The 16,800-nt window shown below is 39.4% G+C and overlaps 3 protein-coding genes across 5 annotated transcripts in view; all 3 read left to right on the top strand.

Moving 5' to 3' along the window:
* The first annotated feature begins 589 nt into the window (after positions 1-589).
* Positions 590-4,571, top strand: LOC111663748 (autophagy-related protein 16-1). The gene is made up of 7 exons (XM_023418052.2): positions 590-890; positions 968-1,031; positions 1,127-1,211; positions 1,560-1,633; positions 2,295-2,546; positions 2,673-2,784; positions 3,901-4,571. The coding sequence occupies exons 1-6, from the start codon at positions 803-805 to the stop codon at positions 2,740-2,742; spliced, it is 633 nt and encodes a 210-aa protein (XP_023273820.1). The 5' UTR covers positions 590-802; the 3' UTR covers positions 2,743-2,784; positions 3,901-4,571.
* A 71-nt stretch (positions 4,572-4,642) lies between these two features.
* tex36 (testis expressed 36) lies at positions 4,643-7,232 on the top strand. Of its 2 annotated transcripts, XM_023418120.2 has the most exons (4): positions 4,643-5,013; positions 5,116-5,256; positions 5,442-5,516; positions 5,628-7,232. In XM_023418120.2, exons 1-4 carry the CDS (start codon positions 4,894-4,896, stop codon positions 5,946-5,948), a joined length of 657 nt encoding a protein of 218 aa, XP_023273888.2. In that variant the 5' UTR covers positions 4,643-4,893; the 3' UTR covers positions 5,949-7,232. The 2 variants fall into 2 exon arrangements, with proteins under 2 accessions (XP_023273888.2, XP_087033229.1); XM_087177103.1 differs by having other exon boundaries at positions 4,656-5,256.
* Positions 7,233-14,801: 7,569 nt separating this feature from the next.
* The window catches only part of ctbp2a (C-terminal binding protein 2a), a 64,149-nt gene continuing 62,150 nt past the window's right edge, over positions 14,802-16,800 (top strand). For both annotated transcript variants that reach the window (XM_023418084.2, XM_087177102.1), the window contains exon 1: positions 14,802-15,095. The gene's annotated coding sequence lies outside the window, so the exon portion shown is untranslated. The remainder of the gene's footprint in view (positions 15,096-16,800) is intronic.

The raw sequence follows: 16,800 nt of genomic DNA, 5'->3' as shown, positions 1-16,800 counted from the left end.
GTTATTTCTGGACAACTGTTGTGTCAGTTAAAGTCTTTCCATTTTCTACTACTTTATGTTTATGCTCCACAACATGTAGAAGGCAAATATTGTACTTTTTACTCCGCTACATTTATTTGACAGCTTTTGTTACAAATTACTGTGCGGATTCAGAATATTTATACAAACTAGTTAAAGTAACCCCACCTTTACCAGCTGCAATAGCAGGGGTGGGTACATAATAATTAATGCAACAATAACTACAATCCTGAAATAGTGTCTGATGAGTACTTATCCTTCTGATAATTTAATTATTATTTTAGAGTTTTTACTTGTACTTCTTCACTGACGTATTGCTGTGTTTTAAGATTTAAGATTGGATATTATATTATTTTGTGACATTTCTGCTCTGTTCTGGTTAAAAAGAAAAAAGAAAGAAAATACGTGTTCTGCAATAGATAGTAGAGCTTGGTTGTTTTGTTTGGGTTTTTTTTTTTAATTTAGAAAAGTAATTTCTTCTAACCATATTATATTATTTTATAGGCTATCATATTATATTAGACAGGGGATAGGATCATGGGATGGGATCAGAGGTTATATCCAGCAGGGCTCTGTCAGCTGCTTGCTGACTGAACAGGGAGGAGGAGCTGTGAAACTTTGCTGCAAGCCGTTCATTCCTCTGCTGTGTCAATGTTTTAACAATCATTTCGCCCTCGACCTCGCCAAAGTGATATGTGTTGTAACGTTAAAGCGGAAGACAACTAAAGCCGTCGCTGTGGTACGTTTGAGGACCGTAAACGCCAGACAAGTTTAATTTAGTACAATGGGAAGCTGGAAGAATCACGTGCGCGCTCGACTGCTACAGAGAGACCAAACTGAGAAACTCCCCTATGTTGGCGTTTTTACAAGCTGTAAGATGAATATTTTACTATCTTTGCAGTGATTATGTTCTCGCTGTATCTAAGGACATTTGTCTGTTTTCTGTTAGTGTCTCTGCTGGAGGAACGTTTTGAAATTCGCAAACAAATTTTAGAAGAAGTTCAGTCTAAGAGGTTAGAAATACAGAATTTCGCTTGACCTACATGTGACTTATCTGTCAATCTGAATTTATAACTCTTCGTTGATTTTCACTGGTTTTCATTGTCAGTTTAGAACGAGGTGGAGTTGAAGTTGGGAAAAACACCAGACTTCTTCAACTCCAACTGAGAGAGAGTGAACACCTAGAAGAAAAGGTGGGTTAAATGAGGAGTAATCCAATGATAAAACCATAGTATCAGCCTCCAGTTATAGCAAAGAAGTTTCAGCTATTATTTAACTGTATAAGCAGCAGCAGTTTGGACAAATATTTGCTATAAACCTCAGGCATACATCTGTTAATTAGAAATTAAATTAATTGATACCTTTGGGTGCCCTGACCATGTAAAATAATCATTAGCCTACTATGGAAGTCAAGGAGTTAGATTACAGCAGGGAAACAAACTGGCCTACATGATCCTTCTTTGACTCGTGTTAGCAGGTGTTGACCTTTGAACTTGTGAAATCCGTTAAGTCAGTTCATTATTTTCTTTTTGTGTCCACAGCTGTCTCAGACTGTGTCTGACCTGACCACCGTCCTGTATCTGAAAGAGGCTGAGCTACAGTACTGGCAGTCACGGTAATTGCAGGTTTTCGGTGCACCACTGCACAGTGTAGGATACTCTGTGCTTTCTCTTAACACAACTGAGTCCTGATAATCCTCAGAAACAAAAGTGTTTCCTATCATCAAAAAGTCTTCTCAAAACAAATTTTGGGAAATTGGGGGCCACCATCATGCTTGTCCTATACTTGGGTCAATACAGCAATAATGAAAGATTCAGCCTCCCTCTCCAACCCAATAATTTTCGTACAGTCCCATACTTTAAATCCATGTACTAGAAGTTATGAAGCATGTTGAAGAAAAGTTATTTTCAAAGACGACCTTCCTGTAATCACTATATGTATTATCAGGTGAATAAAATGATGTTTAAATGGTTACTTTGGGTGTATAATCAAGGAACTTGATGTATGTATGAAACAACCATCTAGGGTTGCAGTGCTGCTCCTGTGTATTACATTTAACAGGGTTAAATCATACAGTGTAAGCAGAACCACAAATCACCTCCTGCATTTGTGGCATCTGTTGCACAGTGGGAAGCATAAAGAGATATAAATCCAGTTTAAACCCCTTGGTGTATGAACTTGTGACCTACAATCTAACATCTAAAAGTCTGAAGTAACAATACCACAAGGCGATCAAAGGTACAATAAATAACCATTTCATTACTTGGCAATTTCAGTGTGTCCCAGTACCGTCAAGAGGCACTCACTCTGGCTAAAGGGAGTAACACCCTGAAGGCGACCCTTTCAGAATTTGAGTTCAACATAGAGTGTCAATCCAAAGAGCTTGGAGCCCTGCGAACAGAGCAGAAAGGACTAAAGGAAGCGTTGGCACAGGCTTGGAGAGAGAAAGAGGAGCTCTTGCAGCGATGGATGGAGGAGAAGAGGGAGGAGGCAGACAGGTTGAATCAGTACAACGACACACAGGAAAGGTAAGACAAGTAAATGTGTGATCTGTGTTTAACAAAGGCTGAAAAATAAGTATTTACTCACTTGGTATGATAACATAATAGTTGTGGAGATTTTAAGTTGTCTGTGATTTTTCTGCTTTTCATCAGGTGGCAACGTTTGGCCAAACACCTGAGGAAGAACCTTCATAGGGAAATGGAAAAGAGTATGTTCCCATAGTGACAGACCCTTGGAGTGCTACGTCTCCATCAGTCATTCAGAGTAAGAGTCAGCATTCTCTTCTTAATGGAAGTAAATGGCTGTCTTTTAATTTATTAACATTACTTCACTTCAGTGCTGCACACATGAATCTTTGTTAGCACCAAGAGCCTTCATCAATCATCGTTTTGACCCTCTTAATGAAGAAGGTCAAGTTGATGAGGTCAAGACAAAAAGGGCTTTTTCACAGTGAATTGTTAACAAGATCAACAAAGCACTAATACCACTGATGAAGAACAATTTGGCCCTCATCAATTACTTCAGTGGGCTTTAATAATGGTGGAGGAAGAATTCAGATCCTACTATAACTATAGTATATCAGGGAAAAATACTTAAAGTATCAAAAGTAAAAGTACTTGATATTAGATATTACATCATTGGATCATTATTACTGTATAACTTGTATATAGAGCAGTTTACTGTTGCAGCTGGTTGAGGTGGAGCAAGTTTGTAATTATTTTATATAAGGCTGCAAATAATGACTAGTTTCATTATGGATTATGGATTAATCTGCTGATGATTGATTGATTGATTGATTGATTGATTGATTGGTTTTTAAAACTTAAGAAAATAGTGAGAAAAACACATCACAATTTCCCAGAGTCATAAATTGACACCTTCTGACACCTGGCTTTCTCACCCATTTGTAACTATTAAAACAATTACAAGAAAACAATCTCAAATCTTTGAGGAGCTGGAACTTCAAATTCAAAATTTATCAAAATAAAATACTAAAACATAGTACCTCAAATTTGTACTTAAGTACAGTACTTAAATGTATTTAGTTACATTCCACCACTAGTAGAAAACAGTGCCAGAGTTCAGCTCAAAGCCAATCACCCCAGTGAATAAGTAAATAAGCCCAAGAATCTGACTGAGCTATCAGCACTAATTTATAGTAGTCATTGTATTTGATATCCATCCCTGTAAAGGACAGAATTTTATACCTGGTAGTTTGGATAAGGCTTTTACATAACATATAAGAGAACAGTTAACCCTTGTCAGGACCCTCAAAATGATATTGTGTAGAAGGAATTGGTGGTCACCTCCTTGTCCGTGTGCTGAATGTTACCTAAAACATGTAATTCAACCTTTATGTCACGCTCATCTTGTCCTCAGGGATCGGTAATACCACAGATATACACCAGCGGCACTCAAAGTCTCAGCGGTAGCAACCGTCTGATATTCCGTTGGGATCCTGGAGATGACATTTCCTCAGTGCTTGTAGTTGAAAAACTCATTTCCCACACAGAATGTGATGCCAGAAATACGGCCAGGGACTACCTCTTCGGAACTAGAAGTGCGAGGACTGGTTTGGAATCGTTTCTTATCTGCAATATGTTTTTTTGTTTTTTTTTAATTTACTTGAAAAGTGATTTAAAGATCTAACATAACCTCTAAATATATTGTTAAATTTAGACTTTGTTAGGGTGCCTAATTTTACATTTACTGATTTAACTAAAATCCCCCTTTTGTGAAGTAATGTCTGTTAATGCGCCACATCTGGACTGTTTGACACCCCTCACTGAAGACTATATGGTGTTAGTAACCATGTGCCTTTTCAATTGTTTATTAACATAGAAAATCATGTGAATCATTTTTACTTCTTATGTCAAAAAGTGTGTTTGAAAAGAATTGAATGACCTGGGATATTTTAAAGGTTACATTATAAAATGGCATCTGTTTATTAAAAATGGAAAAACCAATCACTATTCCTGGTGAATATATTATTGTAAATGCATTGTTGTGAAAAATAAAGTTACTTAATGTTTTTTTTTTTTTAAAGTGAATTGTCTCTCTGTTGCTTTGTCATCCATCAGAGAAATGCATATTTGTCCTCAGTTGCTGGACTGCAGGAAAAATAAGGCAATGAAATCCCTACTAATCTAATATTCAATAATCATGCTTTTGAGGTTTATTTTTCTTCCATTTGATGAGTAGTATAAGTCCCACATATTTCAAATGTTTGTTTTGTTTTTTGTTTTGTTTTTTTGTCAAAATTCCAGTTCCACATCTCCATGGCAAATTGAGCTCAGATTTCAGGTTGTTTGTAGCATGTTTCCATAGTCACCAGTGTTTGCGTTAACCTAGTTGTTAAGTTGGACTGTGTGCATGTGTGTGTGTGTCTGTGGTGTGTTGGTGAAACCACTCAGTGGACTCAACATCTCAAAGTGTGTTAAAATGGTAAAAGGTGGGAAGCGATACTCTTCAATGAGCAATGATGGCAAATGGGTGAGAACTTATTAATTTTATCTCATAATTAGAACGGATCATTACAAATCATAGCATTCAAACCTGGACATGTAATTAGCTTTTCTTTTATCTTCTTCCCAGTTTGCTCATGCAGTTTTACCTGAAAATGAGACAAGGAATCGTGGGACTTGTACAAGCACCGGGATCATGCTGACTCAGGTTAAACCGTCGTTGCCTCAGGCTTTGAACTTTGAACGCTATCCTAAATGGAAAACTCAGCAGGTGTGTATGTGGAGTAGATAATGTAGTGTTTGGCATAAGTGTTCTTTTTGCCACAGTATTTTTATGGACCAGGGTTTTGAAAGATTTCATTGCACTTCTGCAAAGGAAGAAACTGCCTCCTCATTTTATCTCATTCCCCTGTATTCAGTTGTATTAAACTCCCTTTTTCATGGGTTTCTTCACAGGAATCCAGAGAGTATCCATTCTCAGACCATGACAACAAGAAGTCCTTAAAAGACAACATCTCTGTCTTCACTCACGTGAGTATGAAGAGAAATCCACAGCATAATGAAATGTTCAGATCGATCACTTCATCACACCTCGAAAGGAAGCCATATTTTCTCTAACAGTATCATGGTGGTATACTTCAGGGTGTGGGACGCAGGAAATGTCTCGATGATCGCAGACAGCACAACTCCCACTTCTGCCTGTGCCATGATGGAGCTGACGGTGGCACTGCAGAGGCTGGGGGGAACTTCACAGCCTACCAGACCGACTTTATGGTGAAGCGGGCGGTTAATGTTCCAACCAGCACCAGACGGTTCCCCCGCAACCACAAGCAGAAGTCTGCAGAGGCGGCTTTAGCACAGGCAGAGGATCAATTCATGTGGTTTGGACGACATGACTCTGACCTATCGGAGACCCTAAAAGTGCTGGCAGCTACAAACTGCTCAGCACCTTCCAAGCTCTAAGATCCTCCTACATTCAAGGCAGTAGATGACATTATTGAGAGGACATAGTGCAGAGAGTCAGGTGAACTTTCTGAAGAGTCCTGTTGTCAAATAAAGAACTGAATTAGAAACATCAGATAGCATTTTGAGAGCTGTATTCCAGACTGGGGAACCTTACAAACAAGGTTTTATTCCACAACAACCCTAATTAGACTGGAAAGTCGACTGTTAACAACCCACTTAATGTATATAAATAGTGCATGTTGTTGTACATAACATTTGCCACTTGCTATTTTGAGACATTAAGTTGCATTTAATTTAAATATACTTTTACACACATACTCTAAACAAATTATATTATTATATTTAAAGGGGCACACCTCTGATTTGACATTACGCTTTTATAAGTTGGGTGGCTCACAAACAAAGGTTAAAAAAAGAATCCTACATTTCCCATAATGCAACTCAAAAGTGTGTTTGATAAACCCTTCTCTGCCTAGTAAATGCACAGGCAAGGAAAGTCTAGCATTCATAAGAAAAAGGGTACTTGAATACACTTAATTACTACTTAACGAGTACTCCACTGATGCCTACATTACCCACTATGCAACTCGACCGCCAACAGCTTGGTCATGGGTTTGGGTGTGTTATGCAAGTAGTGGCTAATGTTGCCTTGAGCTGCACGCCTCAAGCAGAGATGAGGAGGAGGTGACGGAGGTCTGGTCACCTCACTTCTCTCTGGCTCCACACCCCCAGATTTTTTTCATTTTTGAACTTGTAGTCTTCAGACCCAGCTGCTGTTGCCTCAAGTCATGTCACTTGAGGCATTTTACCACTTTTTTCCACAGTGCCCCCAAGATGTTTTAACACCTCTCCTTTAATCATGTCTCAAAAAAGCATTGTCAAGTGCACCATAGTACAGTCAAGTAAATGTTAAGTTTTACTAATTATAAATACAGTAAATTAAGTTAGTCTGTGAAAAGTAGTAAGTAAATCATAAGTGCGTATACTTTTTGTGTTTTGTTTATATCAGGAGCCACTGTAGCGTCCATGTCAAGACTTTTGGGAGTTCACAGTTTAGCCAGCAGAGGGCAGCAGGTCTGCATGAGTTATCATTTGGCCTGTGGATCCACTGAGTTGTTCAACAGCCAACTTGTGTGAGAAATGTAATAACCAAAACCCCTGTGTAATGTGTAAGCTCTGGGAGAGAAAATGTGGGGGGAAATAATAAGAAGAAAAGAATTCAGCTATTTTTATTCAATGCATATCAACATGATGACATTAAATTAGAGCATGTGAAATAAATTAAGCTTGATTTGAGTCATAATGCATGGGTTTGTTTCACTCCTGGGGATGAAAGGGATGGATATATGTGTGTGTGCCACCCATGCAAGAGAGGAGGAAGCGTGGGAGCAAATGACAGAGAACACTGCTCAGAGAAAAGCACTTAGGAGAAAAGTATCCCCAACCGCTCTCTCCAATAGCTGATGTTTTCTCAAGAGAATGTTCTGACCAGCTGCTTTCTTTCTTTAAGTACTCATCAGGGAGATGGGTTTTTTCTCACAAGCTTTCTTTCAGCTGTAGTAATTAGCTGATCCACATACAGCGCCGACCTTGTCGGAGTTGCTTCACTTTTAAAAGGTGAAGTAGATCTCACGGTTTTTATATAGCAAGACAAGAAAGCTGTGAGACATCCATCTGGAGCAGCCGCCCTTTGTGATTTCACTTTGAGATTATCTCACACATCGCTGCCAAAAAAACTGATCCTTGGATGCAGGTGCACGGCTGACACCAAGCCGCAGAGCGACGAGTTTTGTGATGACCATATCTTTGAAACAACAGAAAAAACAGGTGCGTGGATGAAAAAAAAAAAAAAGAAAGAAGGCTACCCGCTCTGATTTGACCCTTTCCTTGCCATGTCACTGAAACAGGAGCCTAAACATTTTTGGTGGTGAGCCTAAATCAATCTAAAACACTTACAAGAGGTGTGGCGTTGTTGAAGAGAGAGAGAAGTAAAAAAAACACCTGTTTGGATTTGACAGTATGTTCCGTCTGGTGTCAACTGGTTGTCTGCCACCTCTGTCCCTGTGGTTGCAGTTTGCAGACTACACGTTACTTTAGACTTTCCACAACTTGCAACAACTCCTCCACACAGAAGCCACCAACACTTCATAATCAGAAACTCTCATTAGCCCTGTCAGAGTAGCAGTGAGGCTTTTAATGCTTCACAACTGAGAGAGAACTCTTAGGAGAGCACACTGAAATGGTGCGTCAATCATGAGTCGATGTGTGGTGGTGCGCACCGTACGTATATGCCATGTTAGGTGAGATGTGCGTGTTATATCATGTAGGGGCAAAACCGAGTATATGTAAATACAGTTTCTTCGTGGAATATCAAACCTTCTCCCAAGGACAAAAGACACATCTCAGTAAACAAGCATTCAACCACCAAAGCCTTGCACTTCATGAATATTAAATCAGACACTTTGAATCCTACCTCTTTGGTGTTAGGAGGCCCTAGCCTGGATTCTTACCATTTGCTGTGATTTATTCGCAGGTGCATGTCTCTCTTTGATGTGTTGAGTTGAGAGGTTTTGCACCTGTTAGAGAAAAAAATGCTTTGAAAACAAGAGGTGGATTTGCCAGACAGTCAAAATAACAGCAACAGAAGGAAGATTTGTGTTGCTATGGCACATTGTATGTGTGTGTGTGTGTGTGTGTGTGTGTGTGTGTGTTTTCTCTTCAAAAAGGCTGCTGTGCTGTTTTGACATACTCTGTTGTGTGCACAGCAAAATCACTTTTTGTCAAACAAAATCTACCTTTATTTTTCTCCTGTCACTTTTGGCATGTGTTCTGACGTTACGAAGTTGTGCATTTTGTCCATTACCTATTCATTAAAGATGTGACTTGAAAAGAGAGTTGCCATGGAGATGCTGCAGTTAAATCACATATCACAAAGATTTTTTTTTTTCCTGTTGATTCTTTTGCCAATTATAACTAACGTCTAGCTTTCCTGATTTCTTTAGATTTTCTTTTTCTCTCTTCTTATATCCTTTTTTAATAAGGCATCAAGGTCCACGGTATGACTTTTCCTCATGTGTAACATTTCATCTTTTTCAGACGTTCAGCATTCTGTCCAAATAACAACTGCAAAGTCCAAAACAGCCTTCAAGACATAGAGTTAAATCCCCCAGCTGGGTTAAACTAGCTAACAGTAAGTCTCCTTCCAATCTTCTGTCAGACATTGAACTTGCAATACTTCCAACTCCCTGGCAGTCTCTTTTTTCAGGCAGCCAGTTGGTTAGTGTCCCTTGGCAGCCGAGTGGTCCTTGTTCCTGTAATGGTCAGGGGCCCATCAGAGTCTGAGGGTGGTGATAAAGGTAGCTGGCTATCTCATTTCCACAGAGGACATGATAACATCCTGAGAACATTCCCATCACTCGAGGAGTTTGTTCAGCGCAGATAAGAGCTCCCCTGCTAAAGCGCTTTTGCACTGCACATGTGTGTGTTTAAATGGAGTACTTTTGAGCTGGTTAGCTGCAGTCCTGCTCAGGCCTGCCTCCCATGTTGCTGCTGTGCAGTCCGCCATCCTGGCATCGTGGCATTGAGCAGCACTGCAGAAGCATTGCCTCAGAAGATCAGACCCATCCTTGCACTAAATCACATTCCTCCATGTATTTTTCAAACCTCCGACACAGTTTGCATGCTAATTTGTGTGTAGGTGGTGAGTATAATTACATTAGGCTGGTTGTAAACAAAGACCTACAAGCAGCCGTCTGTTCAAGTATCCCTCCCGAGAGAGAGAACAAGAAAATAGTTTATAGAAGGTTGGATGAATCTATCATGCATACATTATAAGAAGAAAAACTGTCCACACTGTGTCAGTTTGTAAGAAAAGCTGTTATAGCTGTGATCAATTCACAAAATTGTTCTAAATAAGAGTAAAAAATATTGATTGATTTCATTTATGTCATTTTTCATATTTCCACAATGCCATGTTGTTCTAGCAGAATCAGTCTCATGGTGTTTTGTTATATAGTTAGATTAAGGAGAAACAATGCAGAGGCAACCTTGAGGCGACAAAAACGGACACTTCTATCCTCTGCTCAGAAACACAGGTCTTAGCTCAAGCAGTGGCTCACATTGGCTTTCCACATTTGTACAATATTACCAAGCATTTCATCACTACTTTAGAAGCTCCACCTCTTAGTTTCATCTGGTCTGCTCCTTCATAACCTCACCATCACAGCAATTTAATCTCATTAGTCAAAATGGATAAATCTATTCCAATTTACGGATCAGGAGCCGGACCACACACACCCCCGAGGATCTGCGTCTTTATGCTGTCTCTCATACTTGACCAAAAGGAGGTTGTTATTTCAGAAACCTGATGAAAAACGTGTCAACAGGTCAAGGTAGTCACATTTTGAGGTGGTCCGCTAATTGGAAGAGACAAGTACAAATGAAACAAAGAAATGCTCCAGACAATTTACCTTAAATTCTGCTCCATTACATACCATATCTACAGTTTATATAGTCAGCCTTGGAAACTGCTTCAAACTCACATAAACATTCACACTATTCTATTTCATGCTGTAGGAGGAAGCAAAAACATCCTGAGACCTCACAACAAGTCTAATTAACTGTTTTCACACTTATTCTCCAGTCAAAGGGGTAAATCTGTCTCATTTGCATTCTATTGGAAGCATAAATATAAGACACGGAAGGCATATCAGTGTCTTTTAAAGGCTACCATGACTGTGTCAGAAGCCTTAACGTAGTGGAATATAATTAGATGTGAGTGCGGTCAGAGGGGTATTGTGTGGCTTTGTTTGAATCATATTGTGCCATCTCAAACGCTATGTTAAAAGACAATGTGCTGCTGAACTGTATGCACAATTAGTGGAAGTGGTACATACAGTACAAAGGCAAATTTTTATAAATCTGACATTATTACTGAATGTAAATTACACTCCCATGAGCTGCTCATTACAATATCCCATATGTAGAGTGTGCTGTAAATTGTTCAATTCTGTATTAACAGGATCTTCACTTTTTAGCTGTTGATAATGATAAGTGGTAATGTGGATGTTAAATTTGCTGCACTTCCCTTTCTCAAAGAGGATGAAAGATGTGAATTGATGTGAAACGTTAATGAAAAATCACAGGTGAGGTCACTACAGAGGTAGCTTGGTTATCCATGGTGACTTAAAGTTATTCTGAATAGTAACCTATTATTTGATGGAATAAAAGATGGATGAATGGATGGATTGTATGAATAAAGATCTTCACAGTTTGTTTTGATATTAGAGAGTGCAAAGCAAAAGACCTGTGTTTTATATTACGCGTGTAGGACCAAGTAAAAGGAAATGATATGCAATAGAGTGATTTAAGCATGAGAGACTGATTCAAGGTTGCAGTGAAATATTCATTCAAATGAGGTAAAGAGTGGAGCAGCATAAGAATAACCCGTCTTTAAAGATTAACATAACCCTTGGAGGTGTTATTGTATCCCTGTAACCAAGTCAAGACTTCAGCAGGTGCAGAACAGCTCTCCCTCTCTGTGAGTTACTGCATTAAGTCCCTCAAATTTAGTAGCACAATCATGAGCCTCCCGTTCACTCTCTGGAGTAGAAGAATCGCTTTGCATTTTAAAAAGGTCAAACACTCAGATCTCTGCCAGAAGGAATTGAGGGAAGAAATAATGTCTCTCTGCAGAAATATGCAGTTGCACACTACTGATCCTCTCAAATACCCACTGTACAGTGAACAGATTAAAGGTGTGTGTGTTTGTGTGTGTGTGCGCTCGTGCGTGCGTGCATGTGTGTATGTGTGTTGACTGTCATCCTCTAACAACTACTGTATAAACAAAAGCAAATCATAATATCAAGCTCTAACATTGTGAACATTTTAATAATCCACAGCACTGTATTGGTTTAATAGAGCCAGATTCTTATGCCGGAGCATAAGAGAGTGTAATAAAAAAAAGTGGGACATAGTGTAAATCATATACTGCATGTATTTATGTTTCTAATCAGTTTTGCTTTTAAAATGGGCAGAAAAATAAAGTGAGGTGCTTTACTAAGTGACCTACAGTAAACACAGCAGAAGGTAAGCTTATAATTAGCAAACACAGCCTTTTGTTTGATTAAATCTATAACAATAAAGCAGATTCTAAATAACACTAACATTGAAAATGACACAAAGAAGGGAATAAAAGACAATTCTGCCACATATGGCTATTGAATTTATGATAACAACATATGTAGGTTACATACTTCATTATACATGTCATTTTACATAATTAAATAATGAACTAAACCCTTAACTTAGTCAGTTATCACTAGAGTTTGGCAACTGGTTTGGTTGTATTTAAAGGGCCTTTGTGTTGGTTGTCTTATTTAAGAGGGGAAAACGAATGCCTTCATATGAAACAAGTTTTGACTTACGGATAAAATCTCACAGCAATGGCTGAAACACTTTCCTCTGCCTCTTCCTCCGCCTGTCATCTCTCCTGCCATTGCAAACATATGCTTCTGTTGGTTTCCCCTGTTGGCTGGTGTTGGTCTTTGGAGTGTTTGGGTTCATGCCCAGTAGCTACATTGTGCTAGAGACAAAATGACCACAGGGAAAGATGGGCTCAGGACAGGGCCAAGAGCCCCCAGGCCTGGGACCACACACTCAGCGTGGATGGTACAGAAGCTACAGCAAGACACAGAATAGAGGGTATGTAAATGATTTCTCTATTGCTTACGCAGATTTTCTTTGTCTTTGTGGAAAGCTTCACTCAAACACTGGAACACTGGAAGTGTTGGGAAACTATGCAGTGAGTGAAATGATGGGAAATCCAAAGATACTCTCTGCCATGCCGTGCTATATGGCTGGCACTACTGTGTGAATGAATGGAGGGTCCACAATCAGTCTGCTGCTGAGACTTGAACGAAAAACAAGGGAGAGTGTACAGTAGATTGCATGTTTTAAGTATGACATCAAGGCACAGCTGCAGTAGCTGCTATCTGCACCTGTAGCATGAAGAAGACAAACTGAGTCAACATGCCATTGAGTGCAGATTCTATCTATCTATACAAGTGGCACAATTATAGCCAGGGCTGTAGGCAGGACCATACACATATAGAGAGGTCCACTCTCAAGTACCCAAACACAACCGCAGCCCCTTAGAGAATTTTGAACAGACAACAAAAAGAAATTCTGTAAAATGTTCTTGTTCATATGACATTTATTCAGTTAACTGTTCATGTGAATTCTATTTCCTCAAAGGTCTAAAAAAGGAAGAAAATATGGGTGAGAAATAGAGTAAATCCATCATTTATTCAACAATTTATTAATTGAATTACTTGCCTAAAAGTAAAAAATAAAATAAATACAAATACTGTAAAATAGCCAGTATATGTAACTTTAAAGCATAGAATGTAAATTTCCCCTTGAGATGGTTGCTCCAGTTGTGAGTGGGTTCAAGTAGAGCGCCTTAAGTGAAATAGTTCTGCTGCAAAAGTAAGAAAACCTCATTAAAAATCCCTTTGACATTTTTAATTAACTAAAAATCCAGTTGCGGAACAGAGCCTTTCTCAACAAAATGTTATGTGGTTCACTATCTAGCTGAGGATGGTATTTTTTTTTTTTTTTTTTAAACTATCTATTATTGTTGTTAATTCATTATTTCTGTTTTTAAGAGCCTTTAACGAACCCCTTCATGTGCCAAGGGCTTAGCAAAGGACAAAAGTTCATAACCGAATCCAGACATTGCAGTTAGATCAGCTGTGTCAAACACAACAGAGGGGAGCGAATGCTGTAAAAGTTTTTAGACAGCTGAGATTACAGCTAAAAAGTTGAAAAAATGACTTCAGAAGAGTGATTTGGTGTCTTGTGGAAATGGATGAAACCAAGTCACAATGAAGTTAAGTACCTGCATTGCCTGTCATTTTTCATGAGAGCTGTAGTTTTTTCGGTGCTGACAAAGAAATCTTGTTTGACTTTGTGTTCATCATATCATGAAGATTTCAGTCTCTAAGGACAAGTGATGTGGTGGATGCTGATCTGTCATAGGATGTGGAGAGCGAAACCCTGACACGCTTCATTTCCTCAGAGATTGATGAAATAGATGATCAGTGAAAGGTTGCAGTTATTAAGTGGAAATTGATTTACATGTCACTAAGTTAAAAGAGGTGACACCACACAAACTAATTTTTCACATAGAGATTAGCTGTTACATAAGATTTGCACCCAGTACCTGTACCAAATGACAAATACGTTAGCTTGCTAATTAGAAGAATTGTTTATACTGAAGACAGAAAGAAGTAATGGGATATAGACACTTGATCTAAATGGTGTTTCATAAGTTTAGTTTTTAAATGATAACTTTACAAAGATAACATTGTCACACACTGTATGTCAAATTACAAAATTTCATGCTAATAACATTAGCAACCAAGTGACTGAAGGGCATCTGTTAGGTTAACTCAGCTAACGTGATTGTTTAGCTAGCTAGCTACGTTTCAGTTTGTATGTGGCTGTTGTAAGCTACACTTAAAATCTTAACCTGTGCTCTAAGCATTTTGCCAATTTATTATTTTGAAAAACCCACTTGCATGGGATCGGCCAGGACTTCAGATTACAGAGGGAAAAAAAGAAAACATAAAATACTGATATCACGTTAACAAATCGCCTTTCTCGAAAATTCCCACTGTCCCATCTCCATCAACATCATCAACTGCAAGAAGTGTCTCGCGTGTGTGTGTGTGTGTGTGTGTGTGTGTGTGTGTGTGTGTGTGTGTGTGTGTAAGGGAGAAGTGGGCAAAGGCTCCGCCTCACTCAAAAAGCGAGAGAAAAAAAAGGAAAAGCAAACTGATACACACCTCTCAATTCTGGCAGGAGGAAAAGAATAGGAGTGTTTATGAAGCGTATAAGTAAACAGCAGGATAACCAGGCACACCGAGAGCCGACGCTACTTCCCCCCGTAAAAACCGACACCAACCGTTTCCCAGCGCCGGAGATTGTCCCGTTGCGTTCAGGATTAAGTTTTTATGTCATCTAAAGGTGGATCATTATCTAAATCCGAGATAACAAGCGAATTTGAAATGCGTAGCCTGCGATGCTATTTCTGGAGCCCCAAAAGCCGACGTTTGAACTCTCAGTAAACATCCAGTCGAGGTAGGATTCATGATTATTGTAAAGGTGGTGTAAAATATTTCAGTGTGTCCTCCACCGGGGTATAGTTTTGAAAGCTATACTCGCATCGCTGTCCATGTGTCCCTGCGCCATCAGCAAGGAGGGACAAGGGAGGGTGGGAGTAGACATTATCCGATACTCCACTTCATAGTGATGTGGGAATAGGCTTTATTAAGTTCCTAATGAGCTGGGCAGTTATGAGGTAATGGTGAACATATTAAAGATCCAATAAAGATCAATTATGAGTGATGTTTTGTATACATATATATATATATATATATACATATATGTATATAAATATATACATATATTTATATTTGAAATCATAAAGAATATTGACATACATGTAAAGAGTTTGATCAAAAGTTTGGTGCAAGTGTGTTTTTGTGCAGTTCGTGCAGCCTTTCATGTTGGCACGTGAATAACCAAACAAATCCAGTTTGAACTTGTCATCTGTAGCCTATTAATTAATGAGAGCTTAATTAGTGAGCCAATCAGGCATCCATATGAGCACCTGCACATTTTGAAACAGGAGGATAATCCTTCCATTTCAGAGTTTTGACAGGCAGAGTGGGCACTGCTTCTCAAAAGGCAACTCTCTACACTCTCCCTCTTCTTTTTTTTTTTTTTTTTTTTTTTTTTTTTTTTTTTTTTTTTACTGCATTTGGAGGCTCCAATGGAAGAAAGCTTCAAGTGGAGGAGGAGGAGGGTGGCTCCATTGTCTGGCCAGTGAAGGGGTGGGGATTGAGGCTGTATGCAGATGTGCTGCTGGCAACGGACATCTGCTCTCACCCCCCCCACCCCCCCTGGGCATTGTCACAACAGGCAGGGGAACTTAGAGTGGAGCCTGCCCGCAGAGAAAAGGCCTTTGTTAATGACATGCAGGCCGTGGCCCGCACCCTTCCAGAGGCAAATGTTTGCATCTGAAACACCTCGTTTATTAGAACATCTGATCATCTCATGCGCTCTGCTTTTAATCAGAGATTATGGAGAGTGTCTTTACCCTGAAAATATATCAGTTACCGCTGGTGCAACAGATACAGCACTTCTGAGTTTGTCACTGCTTACTGGGATTTCCTTTTTTCCAGCTCCTTCACTCGCACCTGCCACAACACCCTCCCTGTTCGCCTCTCCATATCCCTCCCCTCATCTGCCGCCTTCAACTCTGCTGGGGGTTGAACTTCCTCTCACGTCTTTGTGGCCTGCATGTGTTCAGATATGAAAGCTGGCCTCCCAAGGCAAACACATCACAGGCAGCATCACAATGCACATGGCAGCTCCTATCAGGCCTTTTGATTTATCACTGAGGAGGAAAATGCCAAGAAAACGCGAAACCAACGCTTTAATATTTATGATATCATGCATTCTGCTTGTGCTTGATGGCGGCTATCAGTGTTGATTCGTATGTGTGTGTGTGTGTGTGTGTGTGCATGTGTTTGTATTGGAAATCAGGAGTCTCATTTGCCTCAACAGATATTCCCTGGTGGCTGGTGGAGTCGGTGTACTGTGATTATGAACATGATTTGTGCTTGTAGAGAGCACTGATGTACATGGCTGATCTGCTGTACAACATGCTTGTGTAGGGACTCATTTGTGTGTTTCTGCTGTATTATAACACTCTGGATAGCGGAGAGGCAAGCTGGGGAGCATGTGCACCGAAGCAGGAAGAGATGATGGTTTTTGAAAG

Source organism: Seriola lalandi, unplaced genomic scaffold (genome assembly GCF_002814215.2).
Source record: "Seriola lalandi dorsalis isolate HSWRI2012SDOR001 ecotype SW California unplaced genomic scaffold, Sedor1 jcf7180002054580, whole genome shotgun sequence".
In the NCBI taxonomy this organism is placed as follows: domain Eukaryota; kingdom Metazoa; phylum Chordata; class Actinopteri; order Carangiformes; family Carangidae; genus Seriola; species Seriola lalandi.
This window is presented reverse-complemented; position numbering and strand designations above follow the sequence as displayed.